This window comes from Mastomys coucha, unplaced genomic scaffold (assembly GCF_008632895.1).
Source record: "Mastomys coucha isolate ucsf_1 unplaced genomic scaffold, UCSF_Mcou_1 pScaffold15, whole genome shotgun sequence".
Lineage (NCBI taxonomy): Eukaryota > Metazoa > Chordata > Mammalia > Rodentia > Muridae > Mastomys > Mastomys coucha.
Window position 1 is genome coordinate 138,399,801 of NW_022196897.1, and position 21,102 is coordinate 138,420,902.

Sequence of the window (21,102 nt, forward strand, 5' to 3'; positions counted from 1 at the left end):
GAGTTTGGGGGTGGCTTTCTTGCTTTGATGCTATTGGAACAGTGCCCCCCCCCAACATTTGTAATTTTCTCAATAATCTCTCGGGCTGAAGCCCCGGGGCCACTGCTGCAGTTCGTCTCCCCGGAAGAGAGCCCACACAGTTCTGACTGCTTATCTGGGAACACATGGGGATGCCTGGACTGTTGTTGTATCCTTTCTGTGGAATTTTAGCATCGATACAGGAAAGGAGGAGTCTTTGTTGCCCCAGTTCAGCCAAACTATAAATAAGTCTATTTTCCTTAAGGAATGGTTACTTTTCTCAGAGAACAGCATTCCACAGAACACACACACACACGCACACACTCACACACACACATACACACACATGCACACACACCACACTCAGCACACACACATACACATACAGCACACACTCATACATACACTCGCACACACACACACATACACACACAGCGCACACACACACACACTCGCACACACAGCACACACACATGCTCACTCACACACATCTACCCTTCTACCCTCTCTGGTCCCCACGCACTCTTGCTGATCTCTTTCCTAGTCTCCAAATACTCAGTATTAGGAAACTGAGATTCCTGGCTACTCAAGATTTTGTCACACCTGAGATTTTCCAGGTGCTATGTCTCCACATACTCTCACTGTCTCTCTCCCCTCTGCCCTTTGGCAGCTGGTGACACGGTGATCTGCTATTATCACTCCACAGTCACCGATGCCTTGTTCTTTCTCTGTATTTCATTTTGAATAGTTTCTGTTTTGTGTCTCCAAGTTCATTTATCTTTTCAAAAAGACTTTTAGATTTTTATTTATTTATTTAGTCTCATATAAACCAGGTTGACTTTTAACTCACTATATGGCTGAGAGTTGCTCCCTTGTCTCCCTGTCTCCACCTCCCGGGTGGCCGGAATTATACCTCTGTACTGCACTGACTGGTGGATTTTTTTTAAAGATATATTTCTTTTTATTGTATGTGTCTTTTACCTGTGTGTATGTCTGTGCACTGTGTGCATACCTGGTATCTGCAGAGACAGAGGAGGCTGTTAGATCCCCTGGAGTTGAAGTTACAGCTTGTTGTGAACTCCATGTGGGTGCAGGGAACTGAACCTGGGTCCTCTGACAGAACAGCAAGTGCTCTTAACCTCTGAGGCATCCCTTCAGCCCCTAAGCACTACATGTCTTATAAAGCTTTTCTGCTCTGACCAATGAGCATGCAGAATATTCCCAGTTCTGAGGACAGTTCTGCCTAGCTCTTTGACGATTCTTTCCCAGGCTTTGGTAGTTTCCTCACATGCGTGTTCAGGTAAGTATTCAAAGTCGAGAGGTCCCTCTGGACCTCAACAGCATGGGCATATGCTTTCTCCTCTCCTCTTTTCTCTCTTCTCAGCCCCATGTGAAGTTTTAAATGCTGATTAAAATAGCTGCCATTAGTCTTTTAAAATTATTTTTATTAGCCGGGCGGTGGTGGTGCACGCCTTTAACCCCAGCACTTGGGAGGCAGAGGCAGATGGATTTCTGAGTTCGAGGCCAGCCTGGTCTAAAGAGTGAGTTCCGGGATAGCCAGGTCTATACAGAGAAACCCTGTCTTGAAAAACCTATATATATACACACATATATATATATTATTAATTTTTAGCTAGCCTATAAAGGATCTCACTGTGACATCTCCGGGCATTTATATCATATTTTGTGTCTCTCCTCCCCCTTACACCCTGCTTTCCCCTCTGCCCTTTGGCTGGTCCCTGCGGCTTCTGCTTTCCTGTCTGTACATTCCATCCCACTGTCGTTCCTGGTCCCCATCTCTGGACACCATCTCCTTTTGCAGCTTCCTTTCTTCTCTCATGTCACACATATGTGCGTTCACTTAAATCTGGATTCCATCTATAAAAGAAGCCATGTTTGTCTTTCTGGGTCTACGCAACATAACAACCCCCAGCTCCATCCATTTTCCTGCACACTGCATGATTCTGTTCATCTTACAGCTCAATGTAATGTGTACATGAACCTCGTTTGCTTTGTTCATCCATTGATGAACATCTAGACTGATTCCATATCTAGGCTGTTGTGAATGGTACATCAGTAGACACAGAAATACAAGTATCTCTGATGGCACAGACTACAGAAAGGCCCTAAGTGTATTCAGGAAGGATGGATATGGGTCACGTGGCCATTCTCATCTCAGCTCTCTGGGGAGCCTCTGTACTGATTTCCTGAATGCTTGCGCACATTTGTATTCTGCCAGCAGTGAACAAGGGTTCCTCTTTCCCCACATCCTTGATGGCATTCATTGTCATTTCTTTCCTTGGTTACAGATGGGGATGTTTCTCCCCTTCTGTGCTCGAAGAGGGAACACCCAGAGAGGGCAAGGTTGATGGGGAGGGTCTAGAAGCTGGGACTCTATGCCTCCTCCATGCCTTGCTCCATGTCTTTGCCTCTGTCAGACTTGTCCAAAGGAAACCTGGATTCAATAGAGCTTAAAGACTTCATTCATCTGAAGGACACTGAGGCATCTGTAAGCCAAAGCAGGATTGGCACTTTACAGAAAAGTGGGCATGGGGGTTAGCTTTGTCGCAGGCAGCAAGGGCTGCCACCCCTGCAGCCCTGGAGGGATCCATTGCAATCTGTTTCCCTTCTCTGCATCCAGCTGTTAGGCGTAGCCTCATCCTGTTGTGTCTATCAGAACTGTTATTTCTTTCTTGGTTTGGGGGCGTGGTTAGACAGGGTTTCTTGTAACCCAGGCTGGCTAGTTACACCAGTTCTCGAAAGGCAGATTTTCAAAGTTCCATCGTTTGTCTTTTAGTCTAAATTTGTGGACAAAGAAAGGTAGAAAAAAGGGGTCAGGAAAAACAACAGTAGGTGGGAGGGGTCAGCGGTAAAGCAGGGAGCCGCTCACACCTGTGCCAGCTCCTCCAGTCCAGGGCCGCCCTCTTCTTACCACGATTGATCTGCTCTCTCTTCTTTGTATCAGGGGATGCTCAGAAATGCTGGAATCTCCATGGCAAGTGCCGCCACCGATGCTCCAGGAAGGAGAGTGTCTATGTCTACTGCACAAACGGGAAGATGTGCTGCGTGAAGCCCAAATACCAGCCGAAGCCAAAGCCGTGGATGTTCTAACTGCCTGGAAGCCTGAAGCCCAGATGATGCAGACGGCAAAAGCTGTCATGGGCTGACCCCATGTATTCTTGAGCTCGGTCAATAAATGTGCCTGCCCAACCTCAGTGCTGCCTGCTCATCTCCAGTAGCAATTTTCAGGTCTGGGGAGTCAGAGCTATAATCATTTTCATCAGCGTCATCATAGCACATCCCTGCCTCTCATAGGTGCATAGTGGGATTTTCTCGAATCCATGAGGCATATGATGACACACTGTTGGGCAACTAACAGAGATGTGCTTATGTGCATTTGTTTTTCTAGAATCATTTAGGTAGGAGGCTTAAGGTATAATTATTGGCAGAGGTTGACTCAAACAATTCTCAGAAATCCCACTGCCCCCATACAATGATTGTTGGTATTATTAACCTTTGTAACCTCAAAATCATTATTTTTAAATCCTGAAACCTTCCTTGCCTGAGACATGTGTTATCTATTGCCTTAATTTGCAGAACTGTATTAATGAGCACAGTCAACTGCCTAATAGAAGAAGCCAGGCTCTCCCCGAAGGGAAGATGATATTCCTGTCCATACAGTGTTTTAGATGCTGTCTTAGGGTTTCTATTGCTGCAATGAAACACCAGGACCAAAACGCAAGTTGGAGAGAAAGGGGCTTATTCAGTTTATGGTTCCACATCACAGTTCATCATCAAAGGACATTAGGGCAGGATCGTGGAGGCAGGAGCTGATGCAGAAGCCACGGATGAGCACTGCTTACTTGCTTGCTCCTCATGGCTTGCTCAGTCTGCTTTTTTCACAAAAGCCAGGACAACCAACCCAGAGATGACCTCACTCACAATGGACTGGGTACTCCTTCATCAATCACAAATTAAGAAAATGCCCTACTGGCTTGCCTACAACTCAGTCTTCTGGCGGTGTTTTCTCAATTAAGGTTTCCTCCTCACAGATGACTCTAGCTTGGCTCAAGATGACATAAAATCATCCAGCACAGGTACTATTTATGACACATGCATAATTTTAAAATCATAAGATGTAGGGATACAGTTCATTGGCAGAGTTCTTGCCTAGCCTGCATAAGGCCCTAGGTTCAATTCCAAGCAGCACATAAAAATTATAAATGTGTATGTACATTATACAAGACAGTCACTAAGGAAGGAAACAATAATCAATAATTAATAAATAAACAAGTCAACTTCAGGCACACTTTCTAGAATTAGCAGCCAGCTTCAAAGGGACTATCATAACTATGTTTAGGAAATGAGAATAAAATATTGATAAAATGGGCAAAAGGATGGAGAGTGTAAACCAGTGCCCCAGACCAGGCACAGGGCATGCCTGCAGTCCCAGCGTATTAGCAGGGGGGTTAGGAGTTAACACCAGCTTCCGCTGTACTGTCAGTGTAAGACCAGCCTAAAGTGCACAGGAACCCATTTCAAAGACCATACAGTCGAGACTAGCAGCTCATGCCTGTAATCCCAGCACTTGGGAGGCTTAAGAAAATGGAGAATCACCAAGAGTTTGAGGTCAGTCTAAGACAAGCATGCTTCTGAGTAAGACCTTTTCCTAATAATAGTAATAATCTAATACATTTTAAAGGAATTACTCTTCTATTGCTATGTTCAAACCCAATCTGAAATACAATATAATAAAATAGCCACTGTATGCTATTTGACTCATAGTTCTGGGCATTGGTTGAGCAGTTCTTCTGTTATTCCCATGTGAGTCTCCCGAGTGACCACATCTCCTTCCTCTGCTTCCTCCATAGTGGCTGGGATACAACTCAGAGTCTGTGCTCCGATATACAGCATTTTTCAGACTTCTGTTACATTTGCTAAAGTTCTGTTGGCCACAGTAAGGCAGATGACCCAGGATCATTGTGGGAAAGGACCACAGGACAGGAATAGGGAGAGATATAAGTCACTGGGGATTGCCATGGGTTGGTACATCATCCTCAAATGGAGCCCCTAAAGATAAATTAGACATTCTAAACCAGAGTTATAGTGTCTAAAATGAAGACTGCGGTGGATGTGCTTAAGAGCACCCTGGATATGCAATAGGAGAAAGAATCGGTGAACTCAAAGGCAGATGGAGAGAAATATACAAACTAGGCACAGAGAGACAGGGAATGAAAGGAAGCATGAGCAAGCAAGTGTACATTCAAGCGCCATTCCAGAAGAAGAGACAAATAGGGAAGAGAAACGTATTTTGAAAGATAACGGCTGAAAGAAAAGTGTCAATATACTGGCTGATCTAGAAGATCAGCCAGCTGCAGAGCATCAGATACTGTGAAATGACAATCAAGAATCAATAGTAAAGCACAAGCTTCGGACCCTGTCTCAAGCCACAGGCAGCCCATGAGAAATGACAGCTGAGAAAGGGTGACCTTTGACCTCCACATACCGCCCACCTTCATGCACCTGTACACGCACATGCTCACACACAAACACATACACACACGCACACACACACACACACACACACACACACACACACACATTCACACACACAGAGAGAGAAAATGGAAATAAAAGTGACAATCAATTCCCATGTCCTGTGCACCTTGGTCCCCAAACCTGACTAGGGTGGTGAGGAAAAGAAGGACAGACACACAGACACCCAGACAGAAAAGCTGGGGTTAGATAACTTGTGTGCTCTAATGGAGCTACAACTGCGGCTGGTATTCTCAGTGTGTCCAGCCCAGGGAGAAGAGCTTAATAGTCTCTCAGGCCAGCAGTCCCAGGATGTAAACGTGGGGCAGAAGGAAGCTGCGGCTGCTGGTTTAGCACACACTGGTCAGTTGTAAACACTCCTACTTGGACCAGAAGAAGAAGGCTTTGCCAACGTCCAGAGGGTCTGAGGTCTTGGTCCTTGTCCTGGTGGTCCCCACAGCAACAATACACATTCATTCAGGACTTCACTCACCTGGGGCTTCCTGGGATCTCCACAATCAATAGCAAGAGAAATCATCCTGTGCATAGGGATTGAACAATGCACTCTTCAATGATCACTTGGTGATTGAAGAAATCAAGGAATAAAATGTTTTCATTCTAGAATCAAATGAAAAATGTAACGCAGCAGAACCTTTGTAAGACGGCTAAGATGGTTCTAAGAGAGATGTCCACCATTTTGAGAGCCTACACTTAAAAATCAAAGTTGTTTCAGATAAATAACCTAACGATCTACCGTGAGGTCTTAGAAATACAAGAATAAGCCAAAATCAAAATTGTTAGATGGATGTCTTAGGGTTTTATTTCTGTGATGCGACACCATGACCAAGGCAACTCTTTTAAAAGGAAAACATTTAATTGGGGCTGGCCTACAGCTATAGAGGTTTAGTGCATTGTCACCTTGGTGGAAAGCATGGTAGCATGCAGGTAGACATGGTGCTGGAAAGGTAACTGAGAGTTCTACATCTGAATCGGCAGGCAGAAGGCAGACAACTAGCTTGAGCTTCTGAAACCTCAAAGTCCACCCACTAGTAACACACTTCTTCCAACAAAATCACACCCATTCCAACAAGGCCACACCTCCTGACAGTTCCACTCCCTATGGATCAAACATTCAAACACATGGAGGCCATTTCTATTCAAGCTTCCACAGTGGGGAAAAAAAATCATAAAGAAGCTAAAAGAACAAGAATTATCAGACAGAGTCGGTTCTTTGTAAAGATAAACAGGAAGGCTGGGGGGGGAGTGGCTCACTTGCTATGCAAATGTGAAAACCTGGGTTCAGATCCCCCAGAACCCATGTAAATGCTGGATGCATAGCAACAGCCTCTACAAAGAGATGGAAGGCAGACATAACAGGAGGAGACCCCCAGAAGCACGTGGGCCACCTAGCCCAGTGTATGCAGTAGAAAAATAACAAAGATCATGTCCCAGGCAAGGTAAATAATGAGGGTCTACACAGAAAGCTATCCTCTGACCTTTACACATACACCCACACATTGGGATTTACAGACAAAAACGTGAGCACACATTTTTCAAAAAAAAGATAAAGAAGACTAACAAATTGTTGGCCAAGTTAACCAAGAGAGAAAACCAGAGGACTCTGATTAGAGGGTCATGCAGATGGCTCAGTGGGTGGAGGTACTTGCTACAGAACCATGGTGACTTGAGTTCAACACCTGGAACCCACATGAAGGTGGAAGAAGAGAAACAACTCCTCCATGTAGTCCTGTGACCTTCACAAACATACCATGGGCATCTGGAACACACAAGGATTATAAGTAATCTTTTTAAATATAAAAATACAACTGGAGATTCAAATGGAGATGTTATAGCAGATACTAATGAAATCTAGAGGGCCATTAAGAAATTGTTTGAGGGGCAGGGAGATGGCTCAGCAGCTATGGGCACTTGTTGCCAAGCTTGATGACCTGAGTTTGATCATCAGGCACATATCATCTGTAAAAACTCAAGTCAAGAGTATATAAACAATCTAAGCTGATCTATAAGCAGCAATGAGGGGTAGCTTAATGGTGAGCACTTGCCCAACATGTACATAGCCCTGGATCTGATCCCCAGGGTCACAGGAAGGAAAAGAAAGAAGAAGAGGAAGAGGAAGCAGCAGCAGCAAGAGCTGAAGAGAAGGCTCAGTGGTTAAGAGTGCTTGCTGTTCTTGCAGAGGACCTGGATTCAGTTCCCGGCACCCCCAGGGTGGCACACCAGCCCCGGGGTCTGACACCCTCTTCTAACCTCTGAAGGAGTCAAGTACAGATATGGGGAAAACATCCATAGACATCAAATAAAAAATAAATCTTTTTAAAGCCGTGAACAGTAGTAATAAAGAGTCTCCCAGCGGCTGCAGAGATGGCTCAGTGATCAAGAGCATTTGCTGCTCTTGCAAAGGGACCTGAGCTGGGGTCCTAGCACCTACCTGACAGCTCACAAATGGCCTGTGACTCCAGTTTAGGGAATCCAACGAGATTACCCTGGCCTTGGTGGATGCCTGTGCTCATGTGGTGCACAGGCATTCATGCAAGCAAGCATTTAAACACATAAATAATGGAAATTAATAAATATTTTTAAAGGAATCTCCCAGAACAATGTGATTTGTGCAGTATTTTTGTTCCAGGAAAATTCAATTGGCAAGAAATACTTGCATCTGGATTTCTCATCTACAAGTCTGGGAAATAAGCCAATATTTCATTCTCCTAGACAGCCCTACACACTTCAAGCCACTAAGATCCCTAGCCCCAGTCACTTGCATGCCAGTGGAGAATCGACCATCAAAAGTGTACTTAGTAGATTCCCAAAGAAACCACTAGAGGGCAGTATCTACCTGTGAGACTCGATCTGGCCACTGACTGACTGAAGTTTAAAAGAAAAGTAATCTCAAACGGAGCTGCCCAAGCTGGCCTTCAACTCATGATCTTCCGAAGTGCTGGGATTACAGGTGCATGCTGCAACGCCCTCAAAGGGTCTTCACCATACTACTGGAATTATAAAAAAGGAAAGATTTGATAGTTACTGTGGGAGGTATTTTAGGTCTAAAACATTTTTTACTGAAGAAATTTTGGGCAAGGTGGCACACACAATGAATTCCAGCAGGCAGACTACAGAGGCAGGTGGATCTCTGTGAGTTCAGGGCCAGGCTGGATTTCATTTAGACATGGCTACATAGAGAAACCCTGTCTGAAATGAGAGAGAGAAGGGGGGGAGGGAGAGGGAGAGGGAGAGGGAGAGGGAGAGGGAGAAGGAAAGGGAGAGGGAGAGAGGGAGAGAAAATATATAAGCATGCCCAGAAATTTTCCGGACAAAGATATAAAGCACCCACTACTTGACTTCATTTTGCTTTTAAACCACATTTTACACATTTTTATATGTTCTTCTGTATAATAAACAGAGTGTGGTCTTCATTCTCTCATTTGTGCGTCTCCATTTTGAACCTTTTCTCGGTGAACATAGTCTATATTTTTACAGTTGGGGGGAAAAGGTTGTTTTCAAAGCACTAGAGTGAGCTGGAGAGATGGTGCAGCGGTTGGGAGCATACAATGCTCTTGCTGAGGACCAAGGTGCTCCCAACACCCACAACAGGGAGCTCACAACTGCTTAAAATTCAGCTCCAGAGAATCCAATGTCTCCAACCTCTAAGGACACTCACACACTGGTGTGCACCTAACTGCAGATGCACACTCACACATCAAACACAGATATTTTAAAATAATTATAAAATTAAACATAGAAAAGAGTTTAGAAAACCATACCATCTGTCTGTCGTGGCTTTCTTTGACAAGACCCAGTAAGAGAGATACAGCATCACTCCTGGAACACTGTGGCCAAAAATATGGATGCTGTCTAATCTAGTCATAAGCAAACAGCAAAAACTCAAACTGAGGGGCACTCCATAAAACAGCCGCGGACAAGTGGCAGATGTCATTGACGCGAAAGTATGATGAACTCTGTTTTCCTCAAGCACCTTAGGCTGGCTTTGAACTCCCTGTGCAGCTAATCTTATCTTCCTACCTCCACCTCGAAAGTGCCATGTTCAATTGATGTGGTGCTGGGAGTCAAAGCCAGGGCCTGGTGAGTGGTAGGCTAAACACTAGGGATGGACTGTGAGGCATGCTAACCCTGATGTTCTAGTCTCCAGTCAAGGAGACCAAACAAATGCTGCAACTGAGAGACCATGTTTATGTAGGTAAGCTCAGAAGAGAAAACAATGAGATTGTTTTTCATTGTTAACAGCTGGGTTTACTCACATTCTGTGTGGTTACATAAACACACACATTTGTCTTAGGAAAACAAAGGGGCGAAAGTAAAAAACCAAAACCATCACACCTAAAACTTAGCACATAGGCCAGTAAAGGTGGAAAATGGACACATTGTCTTAACTGGGCTTTCCTCCTCTGAGAGGACTTCAGCTTGCTTCAAGTTGACACAAAACTCACCAGCACCACTGATTCTTTGTCAATTTGACGCACAAATCACTGTTAAGTCTCAGTCTTTCTATTCTTGTTCACCATCAAGTCTGGCGTTAATACTGACATCATGATATAAACTATCTTCAAACCCACAAGTCCCGTAGTCTTTACAAACTCAAACACTTCAAAAAATCAGTCTCCTTTTAGAAACATTTTTATGTATGTATGTATTTTAGGAATGAGTGCTCTATCTGCATGTACACCTGCATGCCAGAAGAGGGCACCAGATCACACTATAGATGGTTGTGAGCCACCATGTGGTGACTGGAGCTTGAACTCAGGACCTCTGGCAGAGCAGACAATGCTCTTAACCACTGAGCCATCTCTCCAGCCTCCAGTCTCTTTAAAAAAAAAAAAAAAAAAAAAAAATCCAAAGTATCTTTTAAAATCCAAAGTCTCTCAATTGAGGGCCACAATAGGATTAAAAAAAAAAAAAGAATTGCTTTCTCACTTCAAAAGGGAGAAATTCCCTTCTTGCTCTCCTCCCATAATACTATGGCACACGCTCACACACAATATGAAAATAAAGAAAAACTATGTCAACATGCTTCAAATTTGACTAAAATAAATTTTTATTAGATGTCAAAAGAGATTTATACACAATTCATAAATTCTTTATAAAAACAGTTGCCAGTGTGAGTCTAATTCTGTAAGTCAGCAACTCACAAAATGGCAGCCAGAAGGTCAGAACCAGGCACCGTCTGAACGCAATCTGAACAAAGCGGAAACCAAACCCCACGAGTATAAAGAACTCAATATCCAATATCTAGAATCAGCTCACAATCTTCTGGGCTCCTCCAAAGGGCTCCGGTCACTTCTCTGAAACACACACAACTTATCTTTCACATTCCCAGATCTCTCCCCGTCACCATGGCTGCTGTTCTTGGTGGCTGGTTACCCAATAGTACTGGCATCTCCAAAATGCTAGGACCTCTCGCCACAACTGGGCTGCACCTCCACCAATACTTTCTCCTGGGCTCTCCTCGGGGACTCCAGCCCTGTCACATAGTGCCAAGCCTCAGCTGAAACCCATGACCTCTTCATGCCTTGAAAACCAATACCACCTAGGTGACTCTTACACTACCTAGTTCAGCTGCCAGCAGAGTACAATGAGGGCAGCCTCTGGCCACAGCTTGTGTACTAACCCTCAGGAAACACTTCCCAGAAGATTTCACCTCAGTGATGCTCGACCACAGCCCAATCGCTGCTGACTCCTCAGCCGCAGCTGACCAGCATCCATTGTCCCAGCAAAGTAAAAGTCTTACTTTAGTGATCTTGGTGTCTTGTTCATCACAGCCAGTTTTTCAGCCCCAGCAGAACAGAGCCGTAGATTCTTCACACAAAGGGCCCACTATAGTATTTGCTTCCCTCTGAAACTTCACAGCCAGGATTCCTTCCTCTGCACTTCTCTCAAGATTCTTATCTTCCAAACTCTTATAGAACGTCCCACTGAGATCTCAACGCTCAGTGGCTTTTCTAGCCCACAGTTCCAAAGTCTTTCCACAATCCTCCTCAAAACATGGCCAGGACTATCACAGCAACACCCGACTACTGTGTCTTAGGATTTTGTTTGTTTGTTTGATTTTTGTTTTGTTTTTTTTTTATTAGGTATTTTCTTTATTTACATTTCAAATGTTTTCCTCTTTCCAGGTCTCCCCTTTGGAAGCCCCCTACTATCCCCTCTCCCTTGTCTTAGGAGTTTTATTGCTGAAATGACACACGAGCAAGTTGTCGAGGAAAGGGCTTCTTTGGCTTAAATATCCACATTGTAATCCATCACTGAAGGAAGCTGGGGAAGGAACCTGGGGGCAGGAGCTGATGGAGGAATGGCCATGGAGGAATGCTGCTTACTGGCTTGCTCCTTGTGGCTTTGCTCAACCTGTTTTCTTTTCTTTTCTTTTTTTTGTTTTTGTTTTGTTTTGTTTTGTTTTTGTTTTTGTTTTCTGAGACAGGGTTTCTCTGTGTAGCCCTGGCTGTCCTGGAACTCACTCTGGAGACCAGGCTGGCCTCGAACTCAGAAATCCGCCCGCCTCTGCCTCCCAAGTGCTGGGATTAAAGGCATGCACCACCACTGCCCGGCTTCAACCTGTTTTCTTATAGAACCCAGGACCACCAACCCAGGCATGGCACCACCCACAACGGGCTGGGCCCTCCCCCCTCAAGCACTTGTTAAGAAAATGCCTACGGGTTTGCCTACATTCTGAACGTGTGGCGGCATTTTCTCAATCGAGGCTCCCTCCTCTCAGGCGACTGTAGCTTGTGTCAGGCTGACATAAATCTATTCGACACCGTCAGTATCTGAGGGAACCATGGACACTCTCTATACTATTCCTGAGGATTTCCAGTGATAAGACTATTGTGAGAAGGTGGCCAGGGCATGCCTTTTGCTCAGTGGCAATGACAGATCACAGTGATTTGTATTACTGGGCCCCTCCAAAAATGCTGAGCCGCCTTCCGCAACCCTGCACCTTCCACCAGTCACCCCATTAGAGGCTGCGATGATTTCCACTTGACAGCAAAGGAACCTGACAATCAGGCTCAGGAAGGGACTGGCTCTGGATCCCACAGCCTGGACCCTGTGGCACAGCCAGGGCAAGAACCTGAGTCTCTCTGACTCCCACTCTTAGAAGTCATCGCCAACTTCACAGCAAAGTTCCAAAGCCACACATGCAACATCAGAGGCTGCGCTTGAAGCATTGGCTATGCTATTCTTTCTGAAACACTGGGGGGATGAGCTTGGGGCACAGGACTACATTCACTTTGATCCAGCCTAGCTAGGATGCAAGCCCCTAAATAAGCATCTGTTTCCAGCGCCATTTCTGTGGCTGTGACAAATACTCCCACCCAGGGAAGCAGCCTGGGGAAGGAAGGGCTTGCCTGGCTGACAGTTCCAGGCTAGAGCCCATCCTGAGAAGTCAAACAACAGCTCACATCATATGCACAGTCAGGGGCAGAAACCGATGCACCCATGCTGTCTGCTTATGTGCCGTGTCCCCTCAACTAGCTTTCTTCACTCTTACATAGTTCAGGGTCCAGGCCATAAAATAATGCCTCCCACTCGATTAACAGCCAAGATAATCCTGCACAGACATGCCCTAGGTGATTTGTCATTGAGAGTCTCTTCTGAGTTGAGTCTATATCGTGGCAAGTTGACATTTCAAATCACCACCCTGTCCCTTTGGAGTTCCTAAATCAGGAAGTTTAGTCTGAATGAGGGCTCAGTCTTGCAGGGTCCTCTTCCCCTCCCACTGCTTCACCTATGAATGACAGATGATAGGAAAGATTGGTGCTGGCTGGAGTCCACTAAGGTATGGATGGTTTGGTCTCCCTCTTCCTTTTCATGGCTGTTCCAAGCTAATGTCACCTCGAAGTCATTCCTGTGGCTCAGCTGGCCACCTGGAGTTCTTAGTGCTCCTGTGTCAAAGGTCTTCTACCCACCACAGTGTGCCTTTAAACGGCTTGCTAACTCTCAGTTCCCCATGTAGACCACACGGGAACAGAGCAGGAAGCCAGGGCACTGCCTGCCCTCCACACAGTTCACTTTGTGACAGAAATTATTCAGCACCGGAGTGTTGTTCCTGAGCTCCATGGGCATGTCTGCCTTCCTCTCCACCTTGGTACATCCGTAAGTACCAAAGAGGCAGAAACTAAAGGCTTCACACTCAGCAGGACAGGTGTCCTCCAGGACTGCCTCTCTGTCACACCAGCTTTCTCCACTGAAACAAATGTCACTTATCTGACCACTATGAATCCACTTGTGGAATTCGCCAACCCTCATTGGGCTCTGCCACCCAGAACAGCTCCCGGCTCTGAAATCTCAGGAAAAACTGAGCCAGAGCCTCCGTCCTTGACCTTCCTTTTAGTCATTGCATACCCTGTCCTCCATGGACTCAATCCCAGAGAGAAGATGGCAGACAGGGGAGCTCTTTACCCCTCTTTCTTCTCAAGCTCAGGTCTCCTCAGGAGCTGAAAGGCAGGATTCTTCTTTCCCAAGTGTCTTAAACATCTTTGACTTCACCCGCTTCCCTGTCTGGAAATGAACTCATCCATGCAAGCAGAACACAGAGAGACAGCGAGGCGGTGCAGCAGATTCAAGTAGAAGTCAGCCAAGAAGGCTCCAGAGAAAGTGTTATATCGCCAATACTATTGTGACTGATACATCCTGGCGCTGTTATTGTTTAGAGCTGTGGCTGTTACTGGTTCAGATTACCTACCCACTCCCTACCAACCATTCCCCCATGCCTTCTCTAGACAGGACATGAGGCCTGAAAACTTCTTGGTGGTCATATAGTTAGTGGCCCAAGAAAAGGAGATCATAGAAATGATGCGTGCGAGTGTGAGTGTGTGTGTGTATATGTGTGTGAGTGTGTGTGTGTATATGAGTGTGGGTGGGTGTGAATGTGTGTGTGCGTGTGTGTATGAGAGTGTGTGTGAGTGTGAATGTATGTGTGAGTGTGTGTGTGTGTGTGTGAGTGTGTATGTGTCCTGGGAATTGTACAAAGATCTGCATGTACATTAGATAAGCACTCCACCACAAAACCACATCCCCACACCTTCAGATTTCCTTTATAGTAAGGAGGGTTCTCCACAAGGTGAACTTCCTGTTTTTCAATCCTAATGCAACCTCCAAAGGGACTTGAACCCTGTGCCTCTCTGTATACCTGTCTCATTCTACTGGGCTCATTCTCCCACCTTCCTACACCGTTAGACCCCATCGCAGAAGAGACAGACTTTCCTCTAATCAATCTTAGGCCCCACCCACCTAGGCCGACTCCTGAATACCAAGTAGGAGATGAAGAAAGAGAAAGCCTTCGCTTCCAGCCACACTAACCATCTTGTCCTGTGTGGCAGATGTGTGTTGTTGACTGTGTTATGTTTAGCCTTTTTTTTTAAAAAAAAGATTTATTTATTATTATTGTAAATGAGTACATTGTAGCTGTCTTCAGATGCACCAGAAGAGGGCATCAGATTTCATTTTGGGTGATTGTGAGCCACCATGTGGTTGCTGGGATTTGAACTCACGACCTTCAGAAGAGCAGACGGTACTCTTACCCACTGAGCCATCTTACCAACCCATCTTTAGCCTTTTAATTTACCGTGAGCTCTATCTTGCTTCGGACATTCTTTCTGCAAAGTTCTAACCATCCAATATCATTATCCCCCGCTTTGTGGATGAAGATCCTGAGGAGGATTTTGGGAGGATGGGTCATCCTTCCGCGGAGTCGGTCAAGCCCGGAACATTTAGAGTGGTCATTAAGCCCACTCTCTCCAGCACTTGTTCCTTTACCCATCCCTCCCACATCTTTGACTTCACCTGCTTCCCTGTCAGGAAATGAACTCAATCATGCAAGCAGAACACAGAGAGAGCTGATGGCATGAATTTTATTGGGGAGAGATGGCATCAACTCTAGAGCAAGCTACACACTTCTAACCCTTGAAGGGGGGGAAGGTTTGAAAGAATAGGAGAGGCAGCACAGAGAAGCATCCGGACACAGGTGCATGAAGGTCTCTTGCCTTGTGCAGAAAGTCCGGCAGGCCCCCTGACCATTCCAGCACCGTTTGAATTCAGTGCTTCCTGTGTGGGAGAAGATCACAAGTCACAGAGCAACCTGTGGGTCACACGATCGACCACTGGCCACACATTGAACTACACACTATGTCACACTGGTGATAAAGGTTAGCTCTCTGGTCATTTGCTAGACCACAAGTCATGAATGAGAACATGGATAATAATGGAGGGTACAGATCTCATTCTAGGTGAGCCCATATGTCACAGGTTAGACCACTAGTTAAGAGAATAATTTATCGTCCAAGTAAATCCACCGATCAGGCACACTCGACACGTCTCTTAACAACACTGTATGATTGCACATGGGCTTGCGGTGATCCCTGTTGTACAAGTGGAGAAATGGAAGCTCTCAAAGGTTAATAGCCTTGAGGAAATCATAGTCTCTCTCTCTCTCTCTCTCTCTCTCTCTCTCTCTCTCTCTCTCTCTCTCTCACACACACACACACACACACACACACACACACATACACACACACACGAGTAGTTACCTGATGGCACATGACCCACGATAAGGAGAGCCACAATGAGCAGAATCCACTTTGCCATGGCCACCAAGCTCCTAGGGAGTTCGGCAGGAAGAAGTCAGGGAGGAGCCCAGAACACAGTCTTGCTTCATACTCCAGCTTTTATGGCTGCAGAACTATGGGCAGCAAGCAAGTGGGAGGGTAGAGCCACGTGGTCCCAAGGCTGCTTAGCTCTCTCATGGCTACCTCTGCATGGACTACTCAGCCAAATCCTCCAGAGGCTATGCAAGGCCCGGGGGCCTGTGACAGAAGGACAGAGACAGAGAGACAAAGAGACGGAGAAAATATGAACGACTTTTCCCAGCCTGAGAGCATAAGGAAACACTCGAGAAAGGCCTACTTCTATCCAGCATCCTCGAATGTGATGGTCAATACTGTCAACTTGACAGCATCTAGTAATCAGGTAGGAGGTGAGCACTTAGGCATGTCTGTGAGCAGGTGTCTAGGCTGGGTTAATGGAAGTGGGAAGGCACACCCTAAAAGTAGGCAACCACTCCAGGGCCAGGGTCATCCTGGACTGGATTAAAAAAAAAGAGAAAGAGCTGAGCACCACTATCCCTCCTCCGTCCCCTCTTCTCCAGCTGCCTCGCACTCCAGTGCCTATCCCGATAGGATTGTACCCCCTCAAACCGTGAGCCAAGAAATCCTTCCTCCCTTAAGTCGCTTTGGTTAAGCATTTTGGCACAACAATGACAAATGTGACCAACCCACCCCCTGATCCCTGCAAGCCCTTAAACATCTCACTAACTGTGAAGAGACCTAGGCTGCCACCTACAAAATGATGAAAAGTGTCCTTTTCTCTTTTTAAAAGTATATATATACTTTTAAAATATATATATTGGTTTTTCGAGACAGGGTTTCTCTGTATAGCCCTGGCTGTCCTGGAACTCACTCTGTAGATCAGGCTGGCCTCGAACTCAGAAATCCTCCTGCCTCTGCCTCCCAAGTGCTGGGATTAAAGGCGTGCGCCACCACCGCCCGGCTTAAAAGTATATTTTAATTTTCATTTGATTTACTCACTTTATGTTTGCATGTGTTTATTTCGTCTGCACGTGTGTATGCATCAGGGGTGTGCATGGTGCTTGCAGAAGTCAGAAAGGGAAATAGATCTGGAACTGGAGTTAGGGGAGGCTGTGGACCACCATGCGGGTTCTGGGAACCAGACCTGGGTCCTCTGCAAGAGCAGCAAGTGCTCTTAACCACCGAGCCATCTTTCCATCCCCTAGGCCCACTCTGAAAATGGAAGAACACATTCCTTATAGAAAGTAATAACCACCTTCAGAAACTGAATGAAACAAAGTTCTCAAATTGTGGTCCCTGGAGCAGCAAAACCTTACTCCTACCCGAGAGAAACCCAAACTCAACAGCCCTGCCCCAAATGTCTCAATCAAAGAGCCATGGAAATCTCCTGGGCTTTGCTAAGACACCACTACAGACCAACCGAGCCACCAGGATAACACATGCACAGAGCTTAGCCTGGCATCTAGCGCACAAGTGACTAGGTTACATCATGAAAGATGAATAGGAAAGGATATCCCCGACAGAGGGAGCAGAATGGGCCTGAAAGGGCAGGTCACAGCAGTGAGACCTACTTACAAGACGCTGACATGACCACAGACCGTGAAGTCTTAACTGCCAAGTTCACGCTTTTATGTCATAGACAAAGGCATGTTCATTTGTATATTTTAGCAAGGTTATCTCTGGTTCTTTTTATCCTTGAGAGTTAAGATAGAGCCATGTTATGCAGTGCCTAGAACTTACTACATAGCCCAGGCTGGCCTGCCCCAACTCTCAAGGGTTGGAATTCAGATGTGTACCACATCTGGCAAATTACAATTTTAAATCAAGAAACTGAAACCCAAAGAGGGGATTTGATTTGCCCAAGATCACACAGTGACTGAGTCACAGAACTAGGGCTAGAAACCAGGTCACCACACTCCCAGGCCGTGGAAGGTGTATGACCAGCACAGCTCATCCTACAGGGAGAACAGGAAGACTGGGACAGCCAAGCTACATGTTAGAAACAGGATCACATTTGTGTATCCCCAGTGCCAGAATTTATTGAAAAACAGTAAGTTCACAAGCTATGTCCACTTCATTGGCTGCAATTTACCAGGCAGTCCTGATGTGGTAACTGGCCCTTGGCAATCTCAGATTCTTTCATTCTCATCCTAACTATTAACATTATACTTTGTACAGTTTAATGCATGCATCTGTCTATATAGGTATATATCTATGTGTGTGTATGTGTGAGTGTTTGAGTGTGTGTGTGTGTGTGTGTGTGTGTGTGTGTGTGTGTGTGTTACAGAATAGCTACAACAAGGGGTTAAAGCAGCCACAGAGTTCAAGGGATGTTCCTGGAGGCAGAAGGCACAACTACTGGACCAGAGATGTCATTGCCAGAGGTTAAACAAGATATTAACAATACAAATAGAGAGGTGCTGGAGGCTCACAGAGCTGAGACACAGGGTTGAGCCGTGAGCCAGAGAGACAGGCAGAACCAGTCTAGTCAGCTGAATAGATGGACAGTGGATGAATGAATAGTAATTCAAGCACCAAGTCAAACCATGGAGACTCTGCTGAGAGCTACTGGTTCTTTAAAAGAAAAAAAAAACTTTATTTATTTATTATATGTATACAATGTAGCTGTCTTCAGACAGCTCCAGAAGAGGAAGTCAGATCTCTCCTTAGGGATGGTTATGAGCCACCATGTGGTTGCTGGGATTTGAACTCAGGACCTGCAGAAGAACAGTCGGTGCTCTTAACCACTGAGCCATCTCTCCAGCCCTGAGCTATTGGTTCTTTGACACACACAGCAGATGATCACATGACAGGTCTGTGGGAATGTTGCCATAGCTACATCATTTGTCCTTTTTGTGGGGTCCAGGTGATGGTACTGTGCCCTTTATTGATCTGGTGTTCTGTAAATCTCCCTGTCTGTTTTTCTGCTGCAGTTTTCATAAACCAGTGAGCTTATATGATCCCAGTCTGATTTGATAAGCTAAGAGAGAATGCTTTGTCCCTTATAGGACTAAGTTGTCTATCGGTCTCTACCTCATGCCATGGGTGGTGCTGGGCGGGTGGTAGCATCCACCTGCCACTCTGCATGTTCAGTCAAAATGAAGCCACCCACTGCTTTGTAAAAATGGGGTCACCCAAGGCAAGGCACAACCTGGAAGCCACTGTTCTGCAGTTTGCTGAAACTTGGAGCTGAGCACAGCCTGATCTCCAGGCTGCGGAAGGAAGTCAGACCAGAGGGGGATTGCTATTGTCCCAAGCCCTGCGGGGGCTGAGGCAGCCTACCCTGCTGCTTGTCTGTTCCAAATCTGGAGCCCCTCAGGCATGACGGGGAGTCCCACCCACGGGTACTGCCTGGCTTCCACGTCTCTACCACCACTCTGCCACCACTCTGCGGAACCCTCTTAACCTCTCAAGAGCTAACGGAGCTCCCTATTCAAAGAGCCTGGATGCTGGCCCCGCAGCCAGCTTCTTTCTCCTTTACCAAGATCAGTATCTTTCCTGCTCCCACGAGCCTACAAAAGTTTAAATGATGGATAACTGCTAGATAGATAGGGCCAGAGAGTTGGCTCAGCAGAGAAAGGCACTCGCTGCCAAGCCTGACAACCTGAGTTTAATGCCCCAAACCTAGGAGGCAGAGAGAGAAAAGCAACTTGAGTCGTCTACTCGGTGCTAAGGCACGCTCTTCACGCTCCCTCTTCCTGCTTCCTCCAACAAATAGATGTTTTCTATGTATTCATTTTTTTTAAAGGGGGTCAGTAAACCAAAGGGCGGATACATTAGTCCCTGCTCATCGTGAGCAATTGGATGACGAGCGACTCAATGGTATCAGAATCAAACATCCCGAGCTCTTTACTACAGACAAATGGCTCTCTCATCCTCCAAGCCCTTTTTCCAAAATTAACCCTCCACTCAGAGCCTTCTCAAAGTGTGTTCTACGAGTAATCTGCATCACTTGGGCGTTTAAGACGCAGATTCCTCAGCCCAGAGCCCAGTCGTCTCCCTTGGAACCTGTGACTCTGAACATTAAGTTCCCCTAGAGGCTTCCATCCAGGGCCGAAGTTGATGTGCCCCGTCAGTGGGGGACATCAACTGAGGCGGACACAGAGGGACATCCAGATCCGAGAATAAACTCCCGCTCCAGCACCCCATTCCTACATGGCCACCCCCACCTCACGGGGAGGACTGAAGGCGGAGGTCTACAGGGCGGGAACCCGGGCTGCCTTGACAGGGCGGGGCCGCACGGGGCGGGGTGGCGCTGGAACGGGCGGGACTGGCCAGAGGGGCTGCGTGTTGAGGCCGGGGGACAGCGGAGTACCCAGCAGCTGGGGTGGCGGGGACTCGGAGCCTCCGCGCGTCAAGGTAAACTTGCCAGTCTTGGTAGAGTTCTCCAGACCCTCTCATGCAGTGTGGTCCGAGGACCGGGAGCCTCGAACCCGCGTCCCGGGCGGGGATGGGTGGGTATTGGGGACAAGGGTGGGAGAGCTTGGCATAAGGAACGTCACCACCACCACCACCCTCTGCGCCCTCGCCCTAGGACTCGGGACTCACATCCAAGATCTCGAGTAGAGAAAGTTCCAACCCGAAAGGGCACTTGAGTCCCGAACAGGGTGGGCTCCCCTCCGGTTCCCCTCCTACGCCCTGTTCTGTCACCAAACCTGTTGCCGGGTACCTTGCGACTCCCCCCCCCCCCCCCCGCAACCCCACACAACAACAGCTGGAGGCCATGGCGCCAGCGGCTCCTGAATTTTTTACGCAGGGGCGGGCCGGGCACGCCGTTCCCATGGCACCAGAGCACTCGGGTTACAGCCAGGAGATCCCCGGAGCCCCTCGCCCTTGTGAGGCACCATTGCACCCGGCCGTTCCTTTTCAAACTCGGCCGGGGATTTCAGGCAGCGGGAATAAAACTTCCCAGAGCCCTCAATCCTCCTCAGTGTCCACC

The 21,102-nt window shown here is 46.8% G+C and overlaps 3 protein-coding genes across 3 annotated transcripts in view; 2 read left to right on the top strand and 1 right to left on the bottom strand.

Annotated features, from left to right (window-relative positions):
* The window catches only part of Defb123 (defensin beta 123), a 9,790-nt gene extending 6,557 nt beyond the window's left edge, over positions 1-3,233 (top strand). Inside the window, exon 2 of the mRNA XM_031373710.1 lies at positions 2,984-3,233. Coding sequence (XP_031229570.1) covers positions 2,984-3,129 — 146 coding nt within the window. The 3' untranslated portion in view covers positions 3,130-3,233. The remainder of the gene's footprint in view (positions 1-2,983) is intronic.
* A 12,182-nt stretch (positions 3,234-15,415) lies between these two features.
* On the bottom strand, positions 15,416-16,179 carry Defb124 (defensin beta 124). The gene is made up of 2 exons (XM_031373711.1): positions 16,107-16,179; positions 15,416-15,624 (listed from the first exon to the last, which is right to left on the bottom strand). Exons 1-2 carry the CDS (start codon positions 16,162-16,164, stop codon positions 15,467-15,469), a joined length of 216 nt encoding a protein of 71 aa, XP_031229571.1. The 5' UTR covers positions 16,165-16,179; the 3' UTR covers positions 15,416-15,466.
* Positions 16,180-20,432: 4,253 nt separating this feature from the next.
* The window catches only part of Rem1 (RRAD and GEM like GTPase 1), an 8,657-nt gene continuing 7,987 nt past the window's right edge, over positions 20,433-21,102 (top strand). Inside the window, exon 1 of the mRNA XM_031373712.1 lies at positions 20,433-20,522. The gene's annotated coding sequence lies outside the window, so the exon portion shown is untranslated. The remainder of the gene's footprint in view (positions 20,523-21,102) is intronic.